Source organism: Macaca mulatta, chromosome 4, assembly GCF_049350105.2.
Source record: "Macaca mulatta isolate MMU2019108-1 chromosome 4, T2T-MMU8v2.0, whole genome shotgun sequence".
NCBI lineage: Eukaryota > Metazoa > Chordata > Mammalia > Primates > Cercopithecidae > Macaca > Macaca mulatta.
In genome coordinates, this window is record NC_133409.1 from 111,948,163 (window position 1) to 111,966,856 (window position 18,694).

The window sequence follows — 18,694 nt, forward strand, 5'->3', positions numbered from 1 at the left end:
ACCACATCATACATTCAATAGAGCTTCTGCTACATTAAAAAGGGTAATATTGGTAAACACATCATACAAACACCCATAAAGATGCAGGGTAGCCATGAAGCAAATGGTGAGAGTCCACTGTGCCTCCAGCACTCTTCTCACTCATACAGGTCAATTCACACACGAGTCCCACCTACTCAAGGCTCAGCAACAATGCTTAGAATAAGCTATAATTTCATGCATTTCATATTACGTATCTTCCCCTTTAGATACAGAAAAAATTTATTATATATTATATGTTTATATGTCACATAAATATATTATAGAAAAATATAAAGGTTTACATGTTATATACTAAATGACCAATTTATATCACATAAAACAGTTAAGTCTCATTGCTTTTTAAAAGTGTTTATGTCTCATTGTATTTGTGTCTCATTCATTTCAATGAATGCCCTTAATTTAGATTTATATGCCATTTAATGCCCTCCATTTAGATTTCAGAGCTATACAAGTCGGCAGCAAATAAAGGCAATAGGTGTAGAAGCTAGGGAGAAAGGATTGGGGATCAGAGGTTGGTGTGGTTATTTAAATCACTGTTTCTTAAAACAAAGATAAAAGTAGGTTAGTCTAATCATTCATTAGGAGTCATTATTCTAAGGCATAAAATTTGCCAAATAATAGCTATGTATTCATTACTTACTTTTAAAACAATGCATGAAACAAATAAGTAAACACTGTGTACTAAAATGTCAAAATGTTTTAACTTTTACACATTATATCATAGAAAAAGACAACAGTGATGAAAATTCTAATATGTTAGAATGAAGGCTAAATAAACCCTTGATAAACATCGTAAGTTAAAAATAAACCGCTTAAATTGTCTAAATGTTCACCTTAATTTTTTTCTCTTCATTGTATAAACGACTTTGGAGATATTTCCCCACCTGACCTAATTAAATCACTTTAACATTCCCCCAAAAAATATATTTATACTCACATTCACTTGAACTTGAATAGACCAGTCGCCAAGTATTGGATGGGAAGATAGCTGAAAAGTTTTGGAAATGACTCCAAGATCACTTTGTTGTGACAGCCACTGTTGGATCAAATTTGATTTGGGGTCCTAAAATGAAAACCAGACATGTAACTATGTAGAGGCTGCCCATGTGCATGTGTATCTTATCAGGTTAGGAATGATGCCTTGCCGCATTCCCACCCAGATCCAGAACTTTACTCCAAAATATGACACAAGAACAGTTTTTGGAAAATGTAGGCTTTATATTACTAAAGAAGACAAATCAAAGTTTATTCTTTTCTCATATTTCTCCTGAGTTCATCTTGATTCTGCTCCACCTTTAATTCCTGGCACCCTGTTTCCTTCTACATGAAACACTACAACACATACATCACCAAACCCCTGGTGGCAGCGGTGGTGGTAGTAGTGTTAAAAGAAAATCTAACTGTAGAGATAACAGGCCCTATTTATTAAAGGCCCAATATGTGTCAGGCACTCTGCCTTATCTCTAGTCATTACAATTCTCCTTTAGGACAGGGTTATCCTCACTTTATAGTTGAGAAAACTGATGCCTGGAGAGGGATCAGAGCATTCAAGTGACTGGCATGACTCAATATTACAGCACCAGTGCATGATGAAATTCAGAATCCAAACTCATGTCTGCCTTTTAACTCAACAAAAGCATATTGGAGAGATGTTTCAATCACGGATATACATGAAAAACACTTCACTCTTTCTATAACCTCCCAAACAACAATCCTTCATGCACATTCATCCAAGCCATTCCAGCAGTCATCCTAGATTCCTCTCTCATATTTCCAGACCTTTTAACTTTGTTAGATTAATATATCCCTAATTTGTCTCCTTCTTTCCATCCTCACATCCAGCCACCATGTCCTATTTTCTAACGAATGCAACTAATCTTCCCCCTCTAGTCTTGCCCTCTCCAATACATCTTCCCCGCTGCCAATAATGTGATCCATCTGAAACACAAATCTGGGAATGAGTTACAGTGGTTAAAATACTTGGCATAGTCCCTGGTATATAAAAAGCAGTGACTATACACTTTTTATAGTCCCTGATTATAGTATATGATTATTATATTAGACCACTAGGTACTCATGGCTTTTGTTTGCCTACAGGAAGTCTACACTCCTTTGCATAGTTTACAAGGCCCTTACTAATATGACTCCATCTACATTTCTAGGCTCATCTTCCTCCAAACGTACAGATTTGTTTGCAGTTTATTCCCAAAAGCCCATGCATGCAGGTCTCTGCAACTGCTGCATGGAAATCCCTCCCTTCCTTGTCCACTGGTGAAATCAGTTTCAGCTTCTTGCCTCCTATACATGCCTCCAATAGGCAGAGGTGATTGCTTCCTGGAAAGTCCCTAGTATATCTGGAGTTTCTCTCTCTTGAGTACATATTTTTGTTAAAGGCAGTAAAATATGTTTCTTTTACATATTATATTTTGCCAAAAATTTATATTTTATTACTCCCAACTAGACTGTGACTGAGAGCAGCGGTTGAATATTTTCCCTTAGTCTTATTCTCTAAACTTTGACTAGAAGTAGTGAGTGGGGCCAGTTATTAGAAACCAGAAGAAACCTCTCTCCCAGAGTGGAGATATGACAGTTGGGGTAAGTACAATGCTGAGAACTGTGCAGAAAGCAGTCTAATAAGCCAGAAACCAATTGTGAAAACCAGAGACCAAAAGCAAGTCAAGAACAAGCAGGTCGCTGTATCCTTGGCAAACTCCTGGGCCAAGCATTGTAATCAGCAGTTGGTCCTACTGTGCCTGCCACGGCATGATGCATGAGAAGGCTATGAAGTTCAAAGGCTCAGGAACAAAGGAAGAAATACAAATAGCCAATAAATATATGCTGCCTACTAATTAAGGAAATACAAACGAAAACAATATAATATTGTGTTTCTTCTGTCACACTGACACAGATAAAAATAATAACAACAATAATTCTTGGTGTTACCTGAAGTGTAGGAAAACGGAAAGTCCATATTCGACTGAAACATTATGGTAGTGAGGGCATACATTTCTCCTGGACAATGAAGTCTGAACTGACCTCATGGATGACTTTGCACCTAGGGGATCTGGAGTGTTGGGGGTGAATGAGGTAATTCCTCTGCTTTCCCACGCCTGTCTTGGACCTAGGTCTAACTGTCACCAATAAGGCAGAGGTGGAGAATGCAGAAACACCAGAAGTCTACAAGGCACATCAGGATTTGAACCAGCCAAACACGGTGGTGTCACAGCAGAGCCCAGCATTTACATGTGGTCATCTGCTGCTACAACACAGCCACATACAGTATGAGCGATGGCCCCGTCACAGCCAGAAAAGCTTCAGGCCAGAGATCCTGGAATAGTGGCCCCACATGCCCTTCGAGTCACCTTTAGATGGCTCTGGATCTCTGTCAGATGCCTCAACACAGCACACGGTACCTGATTGTCTCAAGCAGTAAGCTCCCTGGCTGGAGAATATGTCCGTGAGTACTATTTCTGGATTATGTGTGAAGGACATGTCTGTCCAGCATGTAGAATTAGAGAATTCAAATCACTCAAATAAGGTAGCCTCCTCACCTGGCCAGGGGTCAGATTCTGAGTTGGCCACCACTGCTCCAAAACAGAGTGTCAGGGCACAGTCACAGGATATACCCCCAAGCCAATAACACCTGTTCCCCTACAAGATCATTCACCCGTACCAACAGCTTCTGAACGGAGAGGTCAGAGCAGAAACCAGCCATGCCAGCCGCCACCGCAGTGTCAGAGGCACTCATTTCCACTGTGTCAGGCCAAATTGGCTAGAGGAGGCCAGAAGCATGGGAGACATAGGTTATGCTTTTTCTACTGCCGAAAGGCCTCGAAGCTCCTTTCCCTCCTAAGAAGACCAGTTATCCGGGCATGCAAAATGAGTAATACCCAAAGATGGCCCGCGGTCCCCAAGAACAACGCTGAACACCCTGAATGTGCTGTGACAGTCAGTATCTTAGCTACATCCTGCAGCCATTCCTGGCTGGGCAAGATGGGCCCCAAGTTAACTCTCAAGTGCACTTCTCCACATCAGCCTGCAGGTGGTGCTGCGCCAAGGAGTACAACTGTCTCAGTCAGGGGCTCCAGTTAGGCTAAGTCCCAATTTTTTCTGAAAAGTTTTGCCAAGCCACCAATTGTCTGTTTTCAGCTGAAAGAGTTCACATCAGTGCTCCCACCTGGCCTCTGCAAGTTACAAGGAGGAAGGCAGCTAGACCTGAGTCCACCTTGAGTATCACCTCCCAGGTACAGAGACAGGAGCATGGCCACCCCTCACTCACAGTTCCAAAACACTTTGGGTTCCAGGTAGAATTTTAGTTTAAACTCCCCTCCCCTGACCAAGAGGGTCCTATCAGTACCAGAGCTAACAAGAGGAATGTCTCTCTGAGCCCTTTTCAGAAAGCCAAATGTGGTCTGCTAAGTCCCAAACTGCACAGAAGAGCCCAAAGAATCTGCAAATCAAATGTTCAAAGGAAGATACCAGTGCAAAGAGGCAGAACTATGAAAATGCACAGACTATCCAGAACCAGCAGGGTTAGTTCTGGGTTAGTGTCTAGAACAGGTAATTTATGCAGTGCTTTTATTTGCCTGCAATAGAAGGAAGCATTGAATGTAAACACCCACAGACAGCCATACATTTATTAAACCATCTATTGTACACATACTTTCTGGCATACAGTAAGCTCTCCATATATGTGGATAAATGATGAAGGATGGTATGAATGGAGCCAGTTCAACTCTGCTCAGAGGGTGACATGAATTTAGAAATGCTATTCACTCTGTCAACCTGCCTTACAAACATTCCATTACATAGCAAAGGCAAACTCTGAAATAATGCTAGTTCAGTTCAAGAAATATGCATTGAGCACCATGGCAACCAATGTGGTACTGGCTACAAACATATCTTGGCTCAAAGTTAAATGTATACATGTTTATTTGATTGGGTTTTGTTGTTTTAATTTATAACAACAAATAAACTAAGAATAGGAAGATACCAAACTAAAAGGCCTACTTTACCTTCCACACTATGTTATTCATTAGAATATTTGGAGTAACCAATGTCCTGAGACTAAGGAGGTTCCCAGGACCAGAGACTTTTCAGTTTTAAAATCAGGGGCATCCCAGGCAAACTGGGATGCTAGTCACCCTATTTCCAAGTAACGATCAAATGTCCAGTGTTCTTCTCTGTTTAAATATAGAAAAGCAGGCCCAGCTGGATCTCAGTTGTCTTCAACTTGATTCTCACAGGAAAGCACTCAGTGTGCTAACCACAGTGCCTCCAAATCATCAGAGTATTAAGCAGCAGACAAAATTACTACCTTTCAAAAGGGGTTCCTAAAATAATAATAATGGTTAACGTTTAGTGAGCATGTACTATGTGCCAGACACAGTTCTAAATGGTTTACTTGAATTATCTCACTTAATCTTCATAAAAAACCTCGTGAGGTTTTACTATTATTACATATTTTCTAGATAAGGAAACTGAGGTTCTAGAAGGTTAATAAATTTACCCAGGATCACACAGCTAGCATCTAGCATCTATTCTTCTTAGAGCTGACAGTGATCCTTTTAAGATGTTAAGTTAGATTACATCAAGTCTGTCCTCAGAATTCTCCAGTGAATTCTCACTTCACTTAGCATAAGTTTCAAAGTCCCTATTATGGCCAATAAGGCCCTGCATGAGCCCCACCCTAACCCACCTACTTGTATATGACCTCATCTCCTAGCACCTGTCCCCTCACTCCCGGGGCTCCAGCACACTGCCAGCTTGTTGTTCCTCCAATGCACCAAACAAGCTCCCCCTCGAGGTGTTTCCATGTGCTTCCCCCTCTGTATGGGCTTATTTTTTTTTTACTGCCTTTGGCTCTCTGCTCAAATCAGTCTTCCCAGACAACCCTAGAGAAAGCAACAAACATGCTGGGCACGGTGGCTCACACCAGTAATCCCAACACTTTGGGAGGCCGAGGTGGGTGGATCACCTGAGGTCAGGATTTCGAGACCAGCTTGATCGACATGGTGAAAACCTGTCTCTACTAAAAATACAAAATTAGCCGGGCATGGTGGCACATGCCTGTAATCCCAGCTACTTGGGAGGCTGAGGCAGGAGAATCACTTGAACCCAGGAGGTGGAGGTTACAGTGAGCCAAGATTGTGCCATTGCACTCCAGCCTGGGCAACAAGAGTGAAACTCCATCTTAAAAAAAAAAAAAAAGAAAGAAAGTAGCAAACACAAACTCTCTCTCTTTTTCTCTCTCATACACCCACACAAATACATATATATATCTGTCCCTTTATAAATATATATTTGTATGTTTATTATGTCTGTCTCCTACTACCCAACTGAAAAATAAACTTAGTGTCAGCAGGGACTTAATCTCTTCTGTTCACTGCCCTATAGCTGCGCCTGGAACGCAGAAGTTTAATAAATGTTTGACAACTATATAAATCAATGAAGACGCTAGGCCTGGAACTCAAGCAGGTTGACTCTAGAGGCTGAGCTCTTAACCCAGTGCTGCATGCACCACCTCCCTTCCTATTGGAGGAGTTCCATGTTGGGAGGGAAGCTTATCTTAGGTGAATTCTAAGATATTCCAGTGTCAATAACACAAGCAGAACTTCCCAGAGGGGTTTAGTAAGATGGCTACAATTCCTTGCTTCATTTCTGTCTGGCACTTACCTTAATGAGAATGTTTAAAGAGGTTTTGTAAGGCTTGAAATCTGAGAAGAGTGTAACAATGCGAAACTTCACTTCTTGCTTTGGCTTGTATAAGGCCTTGTCTGTTTGAATGAAGACAGATATTCTCTTGGTCTCAAATGATAAGCGTGTACTATTAGAGAATAAAATCTCATCCTGGGTACGTCCGGTTACACGTAGCTCATAAATCTCATCTGCACTGTTCAGAGGGAGCTGGGGGGAAAAAGAGATCACACATCAAGGTCTCATTATTTTACCTCAAAAATGTTTTAATTACAAGTTAGAATAAAAAACGTAAATACACAGTAATATCAAAAGTAACTGCGATGTTGAAATTTTGCCCCTCCCAGGCATCAGAGTTAAATAATTTGTTTTCCCTCTTTTAACATCCTGCAGTTTGCTCTCCAATTACATCACAGGGCTCCTGGAATGGGGGACACATAACCCAGTGCTCTCCCTCTGCAGGAGTCACCTTGCCATTTCCTATTCCAAGTGCAAATTCATCCTCCGTAACAGTTATTGCAGGTCAGAATATCTAACATCCTTCAACCTTCTTTCCCACGATCACCCTATTTGAGGTAGTCAACTGATGAAAGGCTCTTTTGCACAAAATTTGTTTTCTTGCTATATTCTCTCAGTCTGTTTTCTGAGATGCATTCTCCTAATGCATCTTGTGCCTATGTGTCATAGTCTTGGGAGGGACGATGATGCTGCTACCTCTGCTACTACTATGAATAACAGAAATCCTTCCCGGGCACAGTAACTCACACCTGTAATCCCAGCACTCTGGGAGACCAAGGCAGGCGGATCACCTGAGGTCAGGAGCTCGAGACCAGCCTGGCCAACATGGCGAAACCCCATCTCTACTAAAACTACAAAAATTACCCAGGTGTGGTGGCACGCGCCTGAAGTCCCAGCTACTCTGGGAGGCTGAGGTAGGAGAATCGCTTGAACACGGAGGTTGCAGTGAGCCGAGATCGTGCCACTGCACTCCAACCTGGGCAACAGAGTGAGAATTTGTCTCAAAATAATAATAATAATAATAATAATAACAATAATAACAACAGAAATCCTACCTTCTAGCATTAGCAGACCAAAGTCATACTAAGCAGTTTACCTGCACTATGTCATTTTAATTCACGACAATCCCTCAGGTGGATATTCTTATTAAAATCATTTCAGACACACACACTACACATACACACACACACACGCACGCACACACCTTGATGTGGTAATTTTAAAATATGTCCAAAAATTATCTGACTTTCCTCCTTTCAAAAGGTGAAGCCTAATTCCCCAGACTTAGCGATTTGCTTCTAAATCCTAGAATTAGGCTATGTCAGAAAAAGAATACCTTCTGCCCTGTTGTCTCTCTTTCTCGCTTGGATCATTCACTCGGGGGAAGCCAAAGTGGTGTGGTAAGGACACTAGAGAAGCCTGTGGAGAGGTCCACATTGGGAGGAACCAGGGCCTCCCACCAACCACCACCAACCACGTGTCAGCCTGGTGAATGAGCTGCCTCACAGAATGTCTCAGCCCTGGGGAAGCCTTCAGATGACTGCAGTCCTGGCTGATATCTTGATTGCAACCTCGTGAGACACCAAATCAGAAATGCCCAACCATATTGCTCCCAATTCTTCACCCACAAAGACTGTGAGAAGTAATAAAAGTATAACTTATTGTTGTTCGACACAAAGTTTTAGGGTTGCTTAGCAATAGATAACTAGCATGCTTGACTTTTAGTTGATTTTCATATTAAAACTGAGGTCCTGAAACTATATCCTGACTCATTTTTGCAAATAAGTTTTGTCTACAGATAACTCAAAGGGGATTTTCCAATAATAGCAGACATCAGAATGCTATCAATGTAGTTAAGAATATGAAGAAAGTGCAAGAAACCACTGTCAACAATAAAATGGTCAGCAGGAAGTATTTAGGGAGAAGAGTACTGATGTCTGCAATTTACTTGGAAATACATTTAAAAATAAGATGAATTAATAAATGGATAGAAAGATGGGTAGATGGATAGATGGATAGATGGACAGATGTATGATAGAGCAAGTATAGTAAAATGTTAACAGTAGACCCTAAATGGCAAATATAGGAGTGTTCATTATGAAATGTTTTCTATATTTGAAAAGTTAATAATAAAATGTTAGGAAAAACAATCAGTATGTTACCTTCAAATGACTTCTGGTGTCAATTTTTGCTTTTCTTCAATAAAGAAGTTTTTTGTTTTGCTTTGTTTTGTTTTGAGACGAAGTCTTGCTCTGTTGCCCAGACTGGAGTGCAGTGGCTCAATCTCAATCCCACCTCCTAGGTTCAAGCGATTCTCCTGTCTCAGCAGCCCAAGTAGCTGGGACTATAGGTGTGCGCCACCACGCCTGGCTAATTTTTGTATTTTTAGTAGAGACGAGGTTTCACCATGTTGGCCAGGCTGGTCTCGAACTCCTGACCTCAAGTGATCCACCCGCCTTGGCCTCCCAAAATGATGGGATTATACATGTAAGCCACCACACCCAGCCTAAAGAAGTATTTATTGAGCACCCTTTGTGTACCAGGTTATCCTGGGTACGTGGGATACAACAGGAACCAAAGACCTGTTCCCTGGTAGAGCAGAGAGTCTAGCCTAGAACTTGCAAGCTTAAATCCTACTTTCTCAAGTGATACTTCAGTCCTCAGACTCTTTGAATCAGATTTTCTAATATTATAAACAAGAAAATATATATATAATATTCTGTTTATAAGCATACAATATTCTGTTTCCTGGCACAGGAAACAGAATATAACATGCTTATAAATGGCATCGACTTCTAAATATTTCATGTTTAAAAATATATTTGATGGGATTGCTCTTCATGATTTGACATAAGTTTATCATTTTTAGTGGCACAGAGGTCCCAGAACAGATGCTAGATTGAAGACTGATGTCAAATTAATGACACAGAGGCCTAGAGCTAAAGAAGCCTATTAACCGTAAGCAGCCTAAACGGTCAAAGAATTAAAATAAACACAAATGTGCCCAAAAACATTTTATTCTACCTCCTAGTCCACCCTCCTTCAGGGAGCTGACACTGACTCAGGGGAAACATTACTGACTATCTTGCTGCTCTTTTGGGTTACCTTAACTAATTTGCTTTTCTAACTTTCCCTGTTAAACACCCCACCTTGCCATATATAAAATTTAGGTAATTTTGGATCCTCAAAGACTCAGTGTTAATCCCAGGGAGGCCACCCAGAGATGACAATATGGGCCTTGGTGAGTCATTAGACCTGGGTGCCTGTACGAAGCACGGGTCATCACGCAAGACACCACATGTCTTGGGGTGTCACCATGCTCTCTGGGTGGTGCTCCAGAGTCTTGCGGTGTCAATGCAGACTTCAGTGCTCCATTGTTAACAATGGGGGCACATAATGAGACTGGAGAAAAGATTATTGACTTTAAGCAATTTTAATGAAAGTTTCTCTCTCTGTGCCTGATCTGGAGTGGGTTATAACCTGCCCAGAGTAGAGTGGACACCATGAGGTAATAGAAGCTCCTGCATCTTTACTGGTAAATTGCCTTCTGCCTTCTTGGGCCACAGTTATTGAAAAGGGTTCCCAAAATTGGTGGGGGTGGGGGAGGGAAAGCTGTTCCTTGATAAGTGACTTCCACAGCTCTTACACAGAGTCAATTATTTACCCACAGAGATTTTGGACTCCTTGACCAGAGGGCACAGGGCTGGAGGAAGGTGCAGTTCTCACAGAGAGAGGCTGTCTGAAAGCAGGACAAGAGTCTGGGAACTGACAATATCCCAAAGCTTTGACCAACAGAATATCAATCAGCCTCTGGATTGGGTGTGTTGATTCTCACTTATGCACGTCTATTTTGTGTATACATAAATTCAAACTCTCTGAGGAGATGATAGCTCTCTGCCTAGGATACATAAGGTAAGCATGCTCAAAAACATTCTTGCTAGACAATAAATAAGGATTACTTATTCTAATCTGGGCTGTCTAAAGCCATTTCACCTTCTCTGAAGGATTCATTGCTATAAGGAAACTGAGACAACACAATAGTATTTATCCTCATATACTTCAGGAATAATGCCAGTTACTAAACATAATGGAGACAATTTTTCAAAATAAAATCGAGAAATCTAAGATGATAGTTTCCATTAAAAATATATTAGTAATTATACTTACACAATAAAAACATTTCTAATCAAATAAAACTACTCCCTCATTTGACAAAGAGAACAAAATAAGTTTTTCTGCCATATTGTGTACAAAACAATAATATTTATACTGTCTCAATTTATGTTTTTTATTTACTTCATATTGAGGGTTATTTTAGTGTCTTGAAGTACAATGAGTAAATCAGAAATAAAAAACACATTTGTGTTAATACACTCTTGAAATATTTATATTTTACACTAAAAAGCCATAAAGACCTTAAAAATAATTTAAAATATTACATTTACAAATGTCAGAATGCAAGTGCACTTAAAAGGTGGTTCTATTCACAGGTATGTTCTCACTGGGAAAAAACAAAAGTTGGTTCTGCTTTAATTGAAAACTCATTGAAATGCAGAGCCTTCTTTTTTTGTCAAGCATTTCAAATTTGTCCATACACTTTATTTCTAAGTCTTTCAAACCGTGCCTTACTAAAAAGAGATACGCTCCAAAATATAATATCTAGTAAAGCTTTCAATAAATAATAGCTATATTTATATACAATTGAAATGGCATAATATCAGAGACAAATACTGGATGTGAGAGTTAGTACTTCATATACTTAAGACTTAAAAGAAGTACAGTAGGCTGGGCGCAGTGGCTCACACCTGTAACCCCAGCACTTTGGGAGGCTGAGGCAGGTGGATCACCTGAGGTCAGGAGTTCAAGACCAGCCTGACCAACATGGCGAAACCCTGTCTCTACTAAAAATACAAAAAAAATTAGCTGGGCGTGGTGGTGCATGCCTGTAATCCCAGCTACCCAGGAGGTTGAGGCAGGACAATCTTGAACCCGGGAAACAGAGGTTGCGATGAGTCGTGATCACGCCACTGTGCTCCAGCCTGGGCAACAAGAGGGAAACTCCGTCTCAAAAACAAAAAAAAAAAAAGAAGTGTAGTTGCCAAATTTCTAGTTAATAGTAGCTCAGACACGTACAGTTGATACTAGTATCACTGAAAGAAACTCTCATGATCTTGCCCCACCTTCTCCTTTCAGCCTTTCTACACTTCTGGTATGTGAAACTGCAAACTCCCTTGAGGAAACCAGACAATTATTGTACTTTAGCCTGTGATTCCTGAGCTTAAACCCCACCCTCCTTCTGCTATAGGGCAAATATATGACACAGGATTTATTTTCTTCTTACCACTGGAATACCCTTTCAACAAAGTTCTGCACACAGGCCCTGGGGCCAGTATCTAATGTTTTAGGTTATTTTAATGCAATCTAATGTTTTATTGCCACAAAGATTCTAGGGTTTTTCCCCCTACTTCTGCCTGCTTATGCCTTTTTTCCTCCGCTTTCTATTATCAGCAACAGTATATTTCTTAGGAAAGGAAGTACAAATATAATATGTAAGAAACAGAATAGATATAGCATACTAAGTAATTTTTATAAAGTATTGTTTGAGAGTATAATATTCTTTATGAACCCCCCAATATAAATGTGGTTTCAGAATGTGCTTGACAAGTAACTTTCAAAAGGTACTAAGTGGCCCACGTGTGGTGGCTCACTCCTGTAATCCCAGCACTTTGGGAGACCAAGGCAGAAGGGATGCTTGAGCCCAGGAGTTTGAGATAAGCCTGGGCAACATAGGGAGACCTGTTTCTACAAAAAATAAAACATTAGCCAGGCATGGTGGCACATGCCAGTAGTCCCAGCTACTCGGGAGGCTGAGGTGAGAAGATTGCTTGAACCTGGGAGATTGAGGCTGCAGTGAGCCATGATTGTGCCACCAAACTCCAGCCTGGCAACAGACCAAGACCTGTCTAAAAAAAAAAAAAAAATTAAGGTAATAAGCAAACCTGGCTTATGAGGTAATACTGATACTAATCAAGTATGCAATGTGTCAGGGCCTAAGTCATTAGTCATCTGTTCTCAGAAAATTACATATATCAAATTGCACCTGATGTTGGATGCTGTGGTTTACTGTACCGTACATTAAGCGTGCAAAGCCCCAAAACAAAGCATAGTAATGAAAGTATAAACTTCTAAATCAAAGCTATAGGAAGATTCATTCGCAAACATTTAATAATGAGGTTTTATGACTCTCTCAACAAAATAATAACCCCTTTCCATTTCTATAGCAAGTGCTACAACACTTCCACATCTCATTTCACTCCAGGACATGCTGTGAGATAAAGATGTATCTTCATTCTCTTTTCCAAGGCCAGGGCTATGGTGAGGTGAATGAGGCACTTGTCTAAGGTGCAAAATTTAAGGGGGTACCAAAAAACTTAGCAATCAAGCAAATAATATTTTAATACAATATTTTAAAATACCAAAATTAATGCAAAAAATTATAAACAAAAAAGTCGACGCTTTAAACAAAGACAGGGTCAATGTTACCGATTTTTCCTTTTGCCTCAAGTTCTAGTATGTCTCAGCATGGCACTGCTCTTTTCAAGGACAAGGAAACTGAGGAGCAGAGTTCCACACTAGAAGGCTCATTACCACAGAAGTAGGACCAAACCAGTCCAGATGCCTTTTTTTTTTTTTTTAACTTTTATTTTAAGTTCAGGGGTACAAGTGCAGGTTTGTTACATAGGTAAACTTGTGTCATGGGGGTTGTTGCACAGATTATTTCATCACCCAGTTGCTAAGCCTAGAACCCATTAGCGATTTTTCCTGATCCTCTCCGTCCTCCCTCCCTCTACCCTCGCGTAGGCCCCAGTGTCTGTTGTTCCCCTCTATGTGTCCATGTGTTCTCATCACTTAGCTCCCACTTACAAGTGAGAACATGTGGTGTTTAGTTTTCTGTTCCTATGTTAGTTTGCTAAGGATAATGGCCTCCAGCTCCATCCATGTTCCTGCAAAGGACATGGTCTCATTCTTTTTTATGACCAGTACAGATTTCTGTGCTAATAGTCCAGGCTAGTTTCCTTCAGTGAAGTCCTCTATTTTACAAGAGGAAAATCTCTGCCAAGAGTTTGAAGAGCCTCATAATCAATGTCCTTGAAATAATATTATTCATAAATAATCTGAAGGCTGAACTAAACTCAAGTCAAATTTATGTGAAATATGTGAATTGACATAAAATCCAATGAAATATTTATTTAGCTCACTGATGCAATATATTTCTGAAACCAAAATTTTTAAATGAATACTTACTGATGGAAGAGTCAGAGTCTTAAAAGAGCCTAAAAGGAAAACAGAAAAGAAAACAGAGTTAGCACAATTTGAATATGATGATAGAACACAAACCTTCCAAAACTTTCCCAATACTCTTATATGTGTAGATGGAATCATAAATACATTTGGTCAAACCAAAATAACATTTAAATGCCCAGAAGACCCAATAAGTTATTACATATCTTTGTGCCAAATGATTAAAAATCAGGATTAAAAGGGTATCTAGTGGGCGAACCCAAAAACATTAGGTTCTGCTTCTCTTTGCCATTATTACTTTTGTTGTCATGGTGCTGCTGCCCTTGTTGCTATTTTAAGATCATACGTGCTTGCGGGGCACTTCACTGTACAGTAGTAGCCTGAAGTTTATTTCTTGTTCTCACACCCTCGTGATAAAAGAAAAAAGGAAGGCATTAGTCATGTCAGGGGTGAGCTGGGACTCATAACTGACTCATGAGTACTAGGGTGATGCAGACTTTTCTTCATGTAAAGTTTCTATACATAGGACTGCTAATTAAACTCATGCCAATTTCTCATCAGATCCATTTATCTCCGGGGGAAAAATGGTTTCATGTTAAAAATAAAAGAGTACTTGTCCAAAGTTCCTATCAAAGATGGCAGGCCCTTGGGAAATAAAATGGAGCAAAAGATGATTTTAAAGAGAGAGAGGGAAAGAATAGGCCCCGGTTCCTTCATTCATTTAAAAAATAGCACAATGTGCAAGACAGACGTGGTCCCTCTCCTCCAGGAAGCCAAATGGGTCTATCAGGTGAGAGCAGAGGCACCAGGGCAAAGCACAGTACACAGCAGGGGTTAAGCTAGCAGCATCTGGAATCAGACCACATCAAGAATTTGATACATACTGGCCCATCCTTAAACAAATTACCTGATTCTCCAGTTCAATTTTTTTCATCCATAAGATGAGGATGCTAACAATCATACCAATCTCATGAGGTGGTTGTAAGGAATAAGTGTGTTGATACCTGTAAACCATATAGAACAGTGCCTGACACATAGAAAACACTTGATATAGGTTAGCTATTATAGTGTCAAAAAGCTTGAAGAGTTTTCCATTGGGGATGTCAGTATGCCCCTACAGACATGGTCTTCAAATTTTTATGATAGAGTATTCCATCAATAAAAACACTTAGTATACCTTACCAATGTCAAATTAGATTTATAAACTTATATACATGTATTTTCTCAACCAAAATATTAAACATTAGAAAAACTTTAATTTATAGCCAGGCACAGTGGCTCACACTTGTAATCCTAGCACTTTGGGAGACTGAGGCAGACAGAACACCTGAAGTCAGGAGTTCGAGACCAGCCTGGCCAACATGGCAAAACCCCATCTCTACTGAAAACTACAAAAATTAGCCAGGCATACTGGCGTGCCTGTAGTCCCAGCTGCCTGGGAGGCTGAGGAAGGAGGATTGCTTGAACCCCGGAGGTGGAGGTTGCAGTGAGCTGAGATCACATCACTGCACTACAGCCTGGGCAACAGAGCAAGACTCTGTCTTAAAATTAAATAAATAAATAAAAAGAAAAAGAGAAAAACTTTAACTTCTTAGCTTTGCTTAATAAAATAATAGAAATAAAAAGTACTACATCTTCTACTTCCATCCTTATAAATGGTCTTATATACTCTTAGATGTGTGCACACCCACTTTGAAGACTACCACCCCAGTGGGCCACAATGAAATACAAGTATGTTTTCAGGAACAGATAAGTAACTCATCACCATCACTTACCACCTAGCACAGATCAGTTCATCTAATAACTGTCATCGTAGGAAGCAAAGAGTAAGATTCTTAAACAACAGGATATTGAACATGGTGTTTCAAAAAGGTGAAGAAGGAAGTATTGTGGAACAGATACATGTAGTACAGGTAGGACAAGGAGCACATTGGAGGGATGAAGGGAAGGCACCTAGAGAAAATGATGCCAGTGTCTAGGGTTGTAGGATATGAAGAAATTAGCCATATGAGCAAGGAGGGGTACAATGTTAAAGGCAGAAGAGCAGCAAATGCAAAGCAGTGGAGATCAACCTGAGTCTACTAAACCAAAGAGCTGGGTGAGCAAAGACCACAGACAGAAAGAGAACAGTAGCCAGGAGGCTTGGCCCGATCACAAGGGGCTCTTTGGACAAGACGAGTCCTCACCAGGATTATCCCAGTTGACACTGTTATTCCAGCATCCTGATTTAGCATTGTTCTGGATCTGTTTTTGGTTAGAAAATTATTATTCTAGGATGGGTTTAATGTGCACATAAATTAACTTTGAAAATGTTTTATTCTTTTTTTAATTGACAAGTAATAATTGTATATATTCATGGTATACCACATATAGATGATACATGCATACCTTATGGAATGAGGTATACTTTATGGCATGGCTAAATCACACTATTTAACATGTGCCTTAGCTCACATAACTACTTGTGGAAAGAAACAATTAAAATTTACTCTCAGCAATTTTTAAGTATACAATATGTTGATATTAACCATAGTCACCATGCTGTACACTAGATCTCTTGAAATTATTCCTCCCATATAACTGAATTTTGTGTCCGTTGACCGACATCTCCTCATTCCTTTCACCCTCTGGTAACTGCCCTTTTACCCTTTGTTTCTATGAGCTCATCTTTTTCACACTCCACATATAAGTGAGATCATGCAATATTTGTTTTTCTGTGCTTGGCTTATTTCACTTAACATAATGTCCTCCAGGGTCATCCACGTCACTGAAAATGACAGGACCTCCTTCTTTTATAAGACTGAATAGTGTTCCATTATGTATATACAGCACACTTTCTTTATCCATTTATCCATTGATGGACACTAACATGGACTCCGTAGCTTAGATATTGGGAATAACTCTGCAGTGGATGTGGGAGTGCAGATATCTCTTCAACATACTGATTTTATATCGTTGGATATACACCAGCTGTGCTTTGGGAGTATCTTACCTTGTAGGAAGAAACTTCTGTTCATTAAGCTTACTTTTAATGGGAAAGACTTATTATATTCTATACTGAATTGAAGTGAAATTGAAAAGCCCCAGGATATTTCGGCAAGTAAACTTGGTAAAACCTTCAAAGGAACCATAAAGAGAGACAATTTACAGGGCAAATTTTGTACTGTAAAAACATTTGTGAAGAGAAGCATGGGGCTCTGCAAGCAGACTTTGTGAAATATTTGGGTTGAAACATTTAAACATTGCAATACAGGGGTGCTGGTGGATGGAACTGAGAATACCATCCATATAGCAGAATTTGTTCTGATCTCACCAGGTACCTCAGCATGTGTGGAGAGGGTGTTTTCTTAATTTAAAATATTATGGTCGGGTCACTTGAATATTAAAATAAATAATGGGTTACAACCTACTGAATAAAACAAGAATCTATGAGTTCATGCTGATAGACAATTAAATACATGACTGAGTGAAAGAGAAGAGTTATTCCTTACCACAGAATTCCAACTAATAATTGTAGAAGGAATCGTGGAATTCAAAAATTTCACAACTATCACAAAAATAATGGCAACAATCACCAATCTAGCGTGTACAGGCTAAATGAGAATTGTGAGAAATAATCAACCACTGTTGTTTTAATCTACTAAATCTGCGGGTGGCTTGTTTCACAGCAACAGTTGATTGGAACACTTCAGAAATGAGCAAGATTAACTAGCAACTCTTTAAAGCTGCTCAGTCACATACAGGAGCCTCTAAATACATGTGGCTATTGAGCCACTGAAATAAGCAGCAAGTGTAAAATACACCCCATATTTCTGAGACTTACAACCCAAAAAAAAATGTAGAATGTCATGTCAATAACTTTATAGTGATTAAATGTTGAACTAATAATATTTGTAAATTATTGGGTTAAATAAAATATATTATTACAATTAACTTCACGTGTTTCTCTTTTTTTTAGTGTGGCTACTAGAAAATTTCCAATAACTTATGTAGTTGACTTATACTTGTATTGGACAGAACTAGTTTAGGGGATAGAAGACTTAAATTTGTGTTTAGCAATAATAAAACAACCAACAGATCAGACAGAATGCAATTTTTTAGTTATATGAATAAAATAATAATAATAATAGTACTTATCACCTACAGAGTGTTCCAAAGCATTACATATATTAATGGGTTTAAAGCTCACAACAATACTATTATTACCCTTAATTTACAAATGAGAACACTGAGACACAGAGATGTGAAATGACTTGCCCAGGGTCACACAGACAAAAAGTACTGGGGCCAAGCTTCTGACCCTGGCCACCTGTCTCGTGGGTCTGAGCTCCAAACCACTGCTCTGCACTGACTCTGAGTATAAAAAAAAAAAAAATAGTTGTATGCACATCAATCAATGTGATACATCATATCAACAGAATGAAGGGCAAAAACCATATGATCATTTCAATGGATACTAAAAATAGTTGATAAAATTCAGCACCTCTTCATGATAAAAACCCTCAAAAAACTGCATATAGAAGGAACATACCTCAACATAAAGGAGCTATATATGACAGACCCACAGCCAGTATCATACTAAATGGGGAAAAACTCAAAGCCTTTCCTCTAAGATCAGGAAGACGACAAGACTTTC

General features: G+C 39.5%; 1 protein-coding gene across 3 annotated transcripts in view; it reads right to left on the reverse strand.

The window, feature by feature from the left end:
* Positions 1–18,694, reverse strand: part of CD109 (CD109 molecule) — a 140,673-nt gene that overhangs the window by 101,991 nt on the left and 19,988 nt on the right. For all 3 annotated transcript variants that reach the window (XM_077999751.1, XM_015136746.3, XM_077999750.1), the window contains exons 3-5: positions 14,062–14,090; positions 6,718–6,948; positions 980–1,105 (exon numbers count right to left, since the gene is read on the reverse strand). Coding sequence is in view for 2 of the 3 variants with exons in the window: in XM_015136746.3 (XP_014992232.2) it covers positions 980–1,105; positions 6,718–6,948; positions 14,062–14,090 (386 nt within the window). In the remaining variant the exon portion in view is untranslated. The remainder of the gene's footprint in view (positions 1–979; positions 1,106–6,717; positions 6,949–14,061; positions 14,091–18,694) is intronic.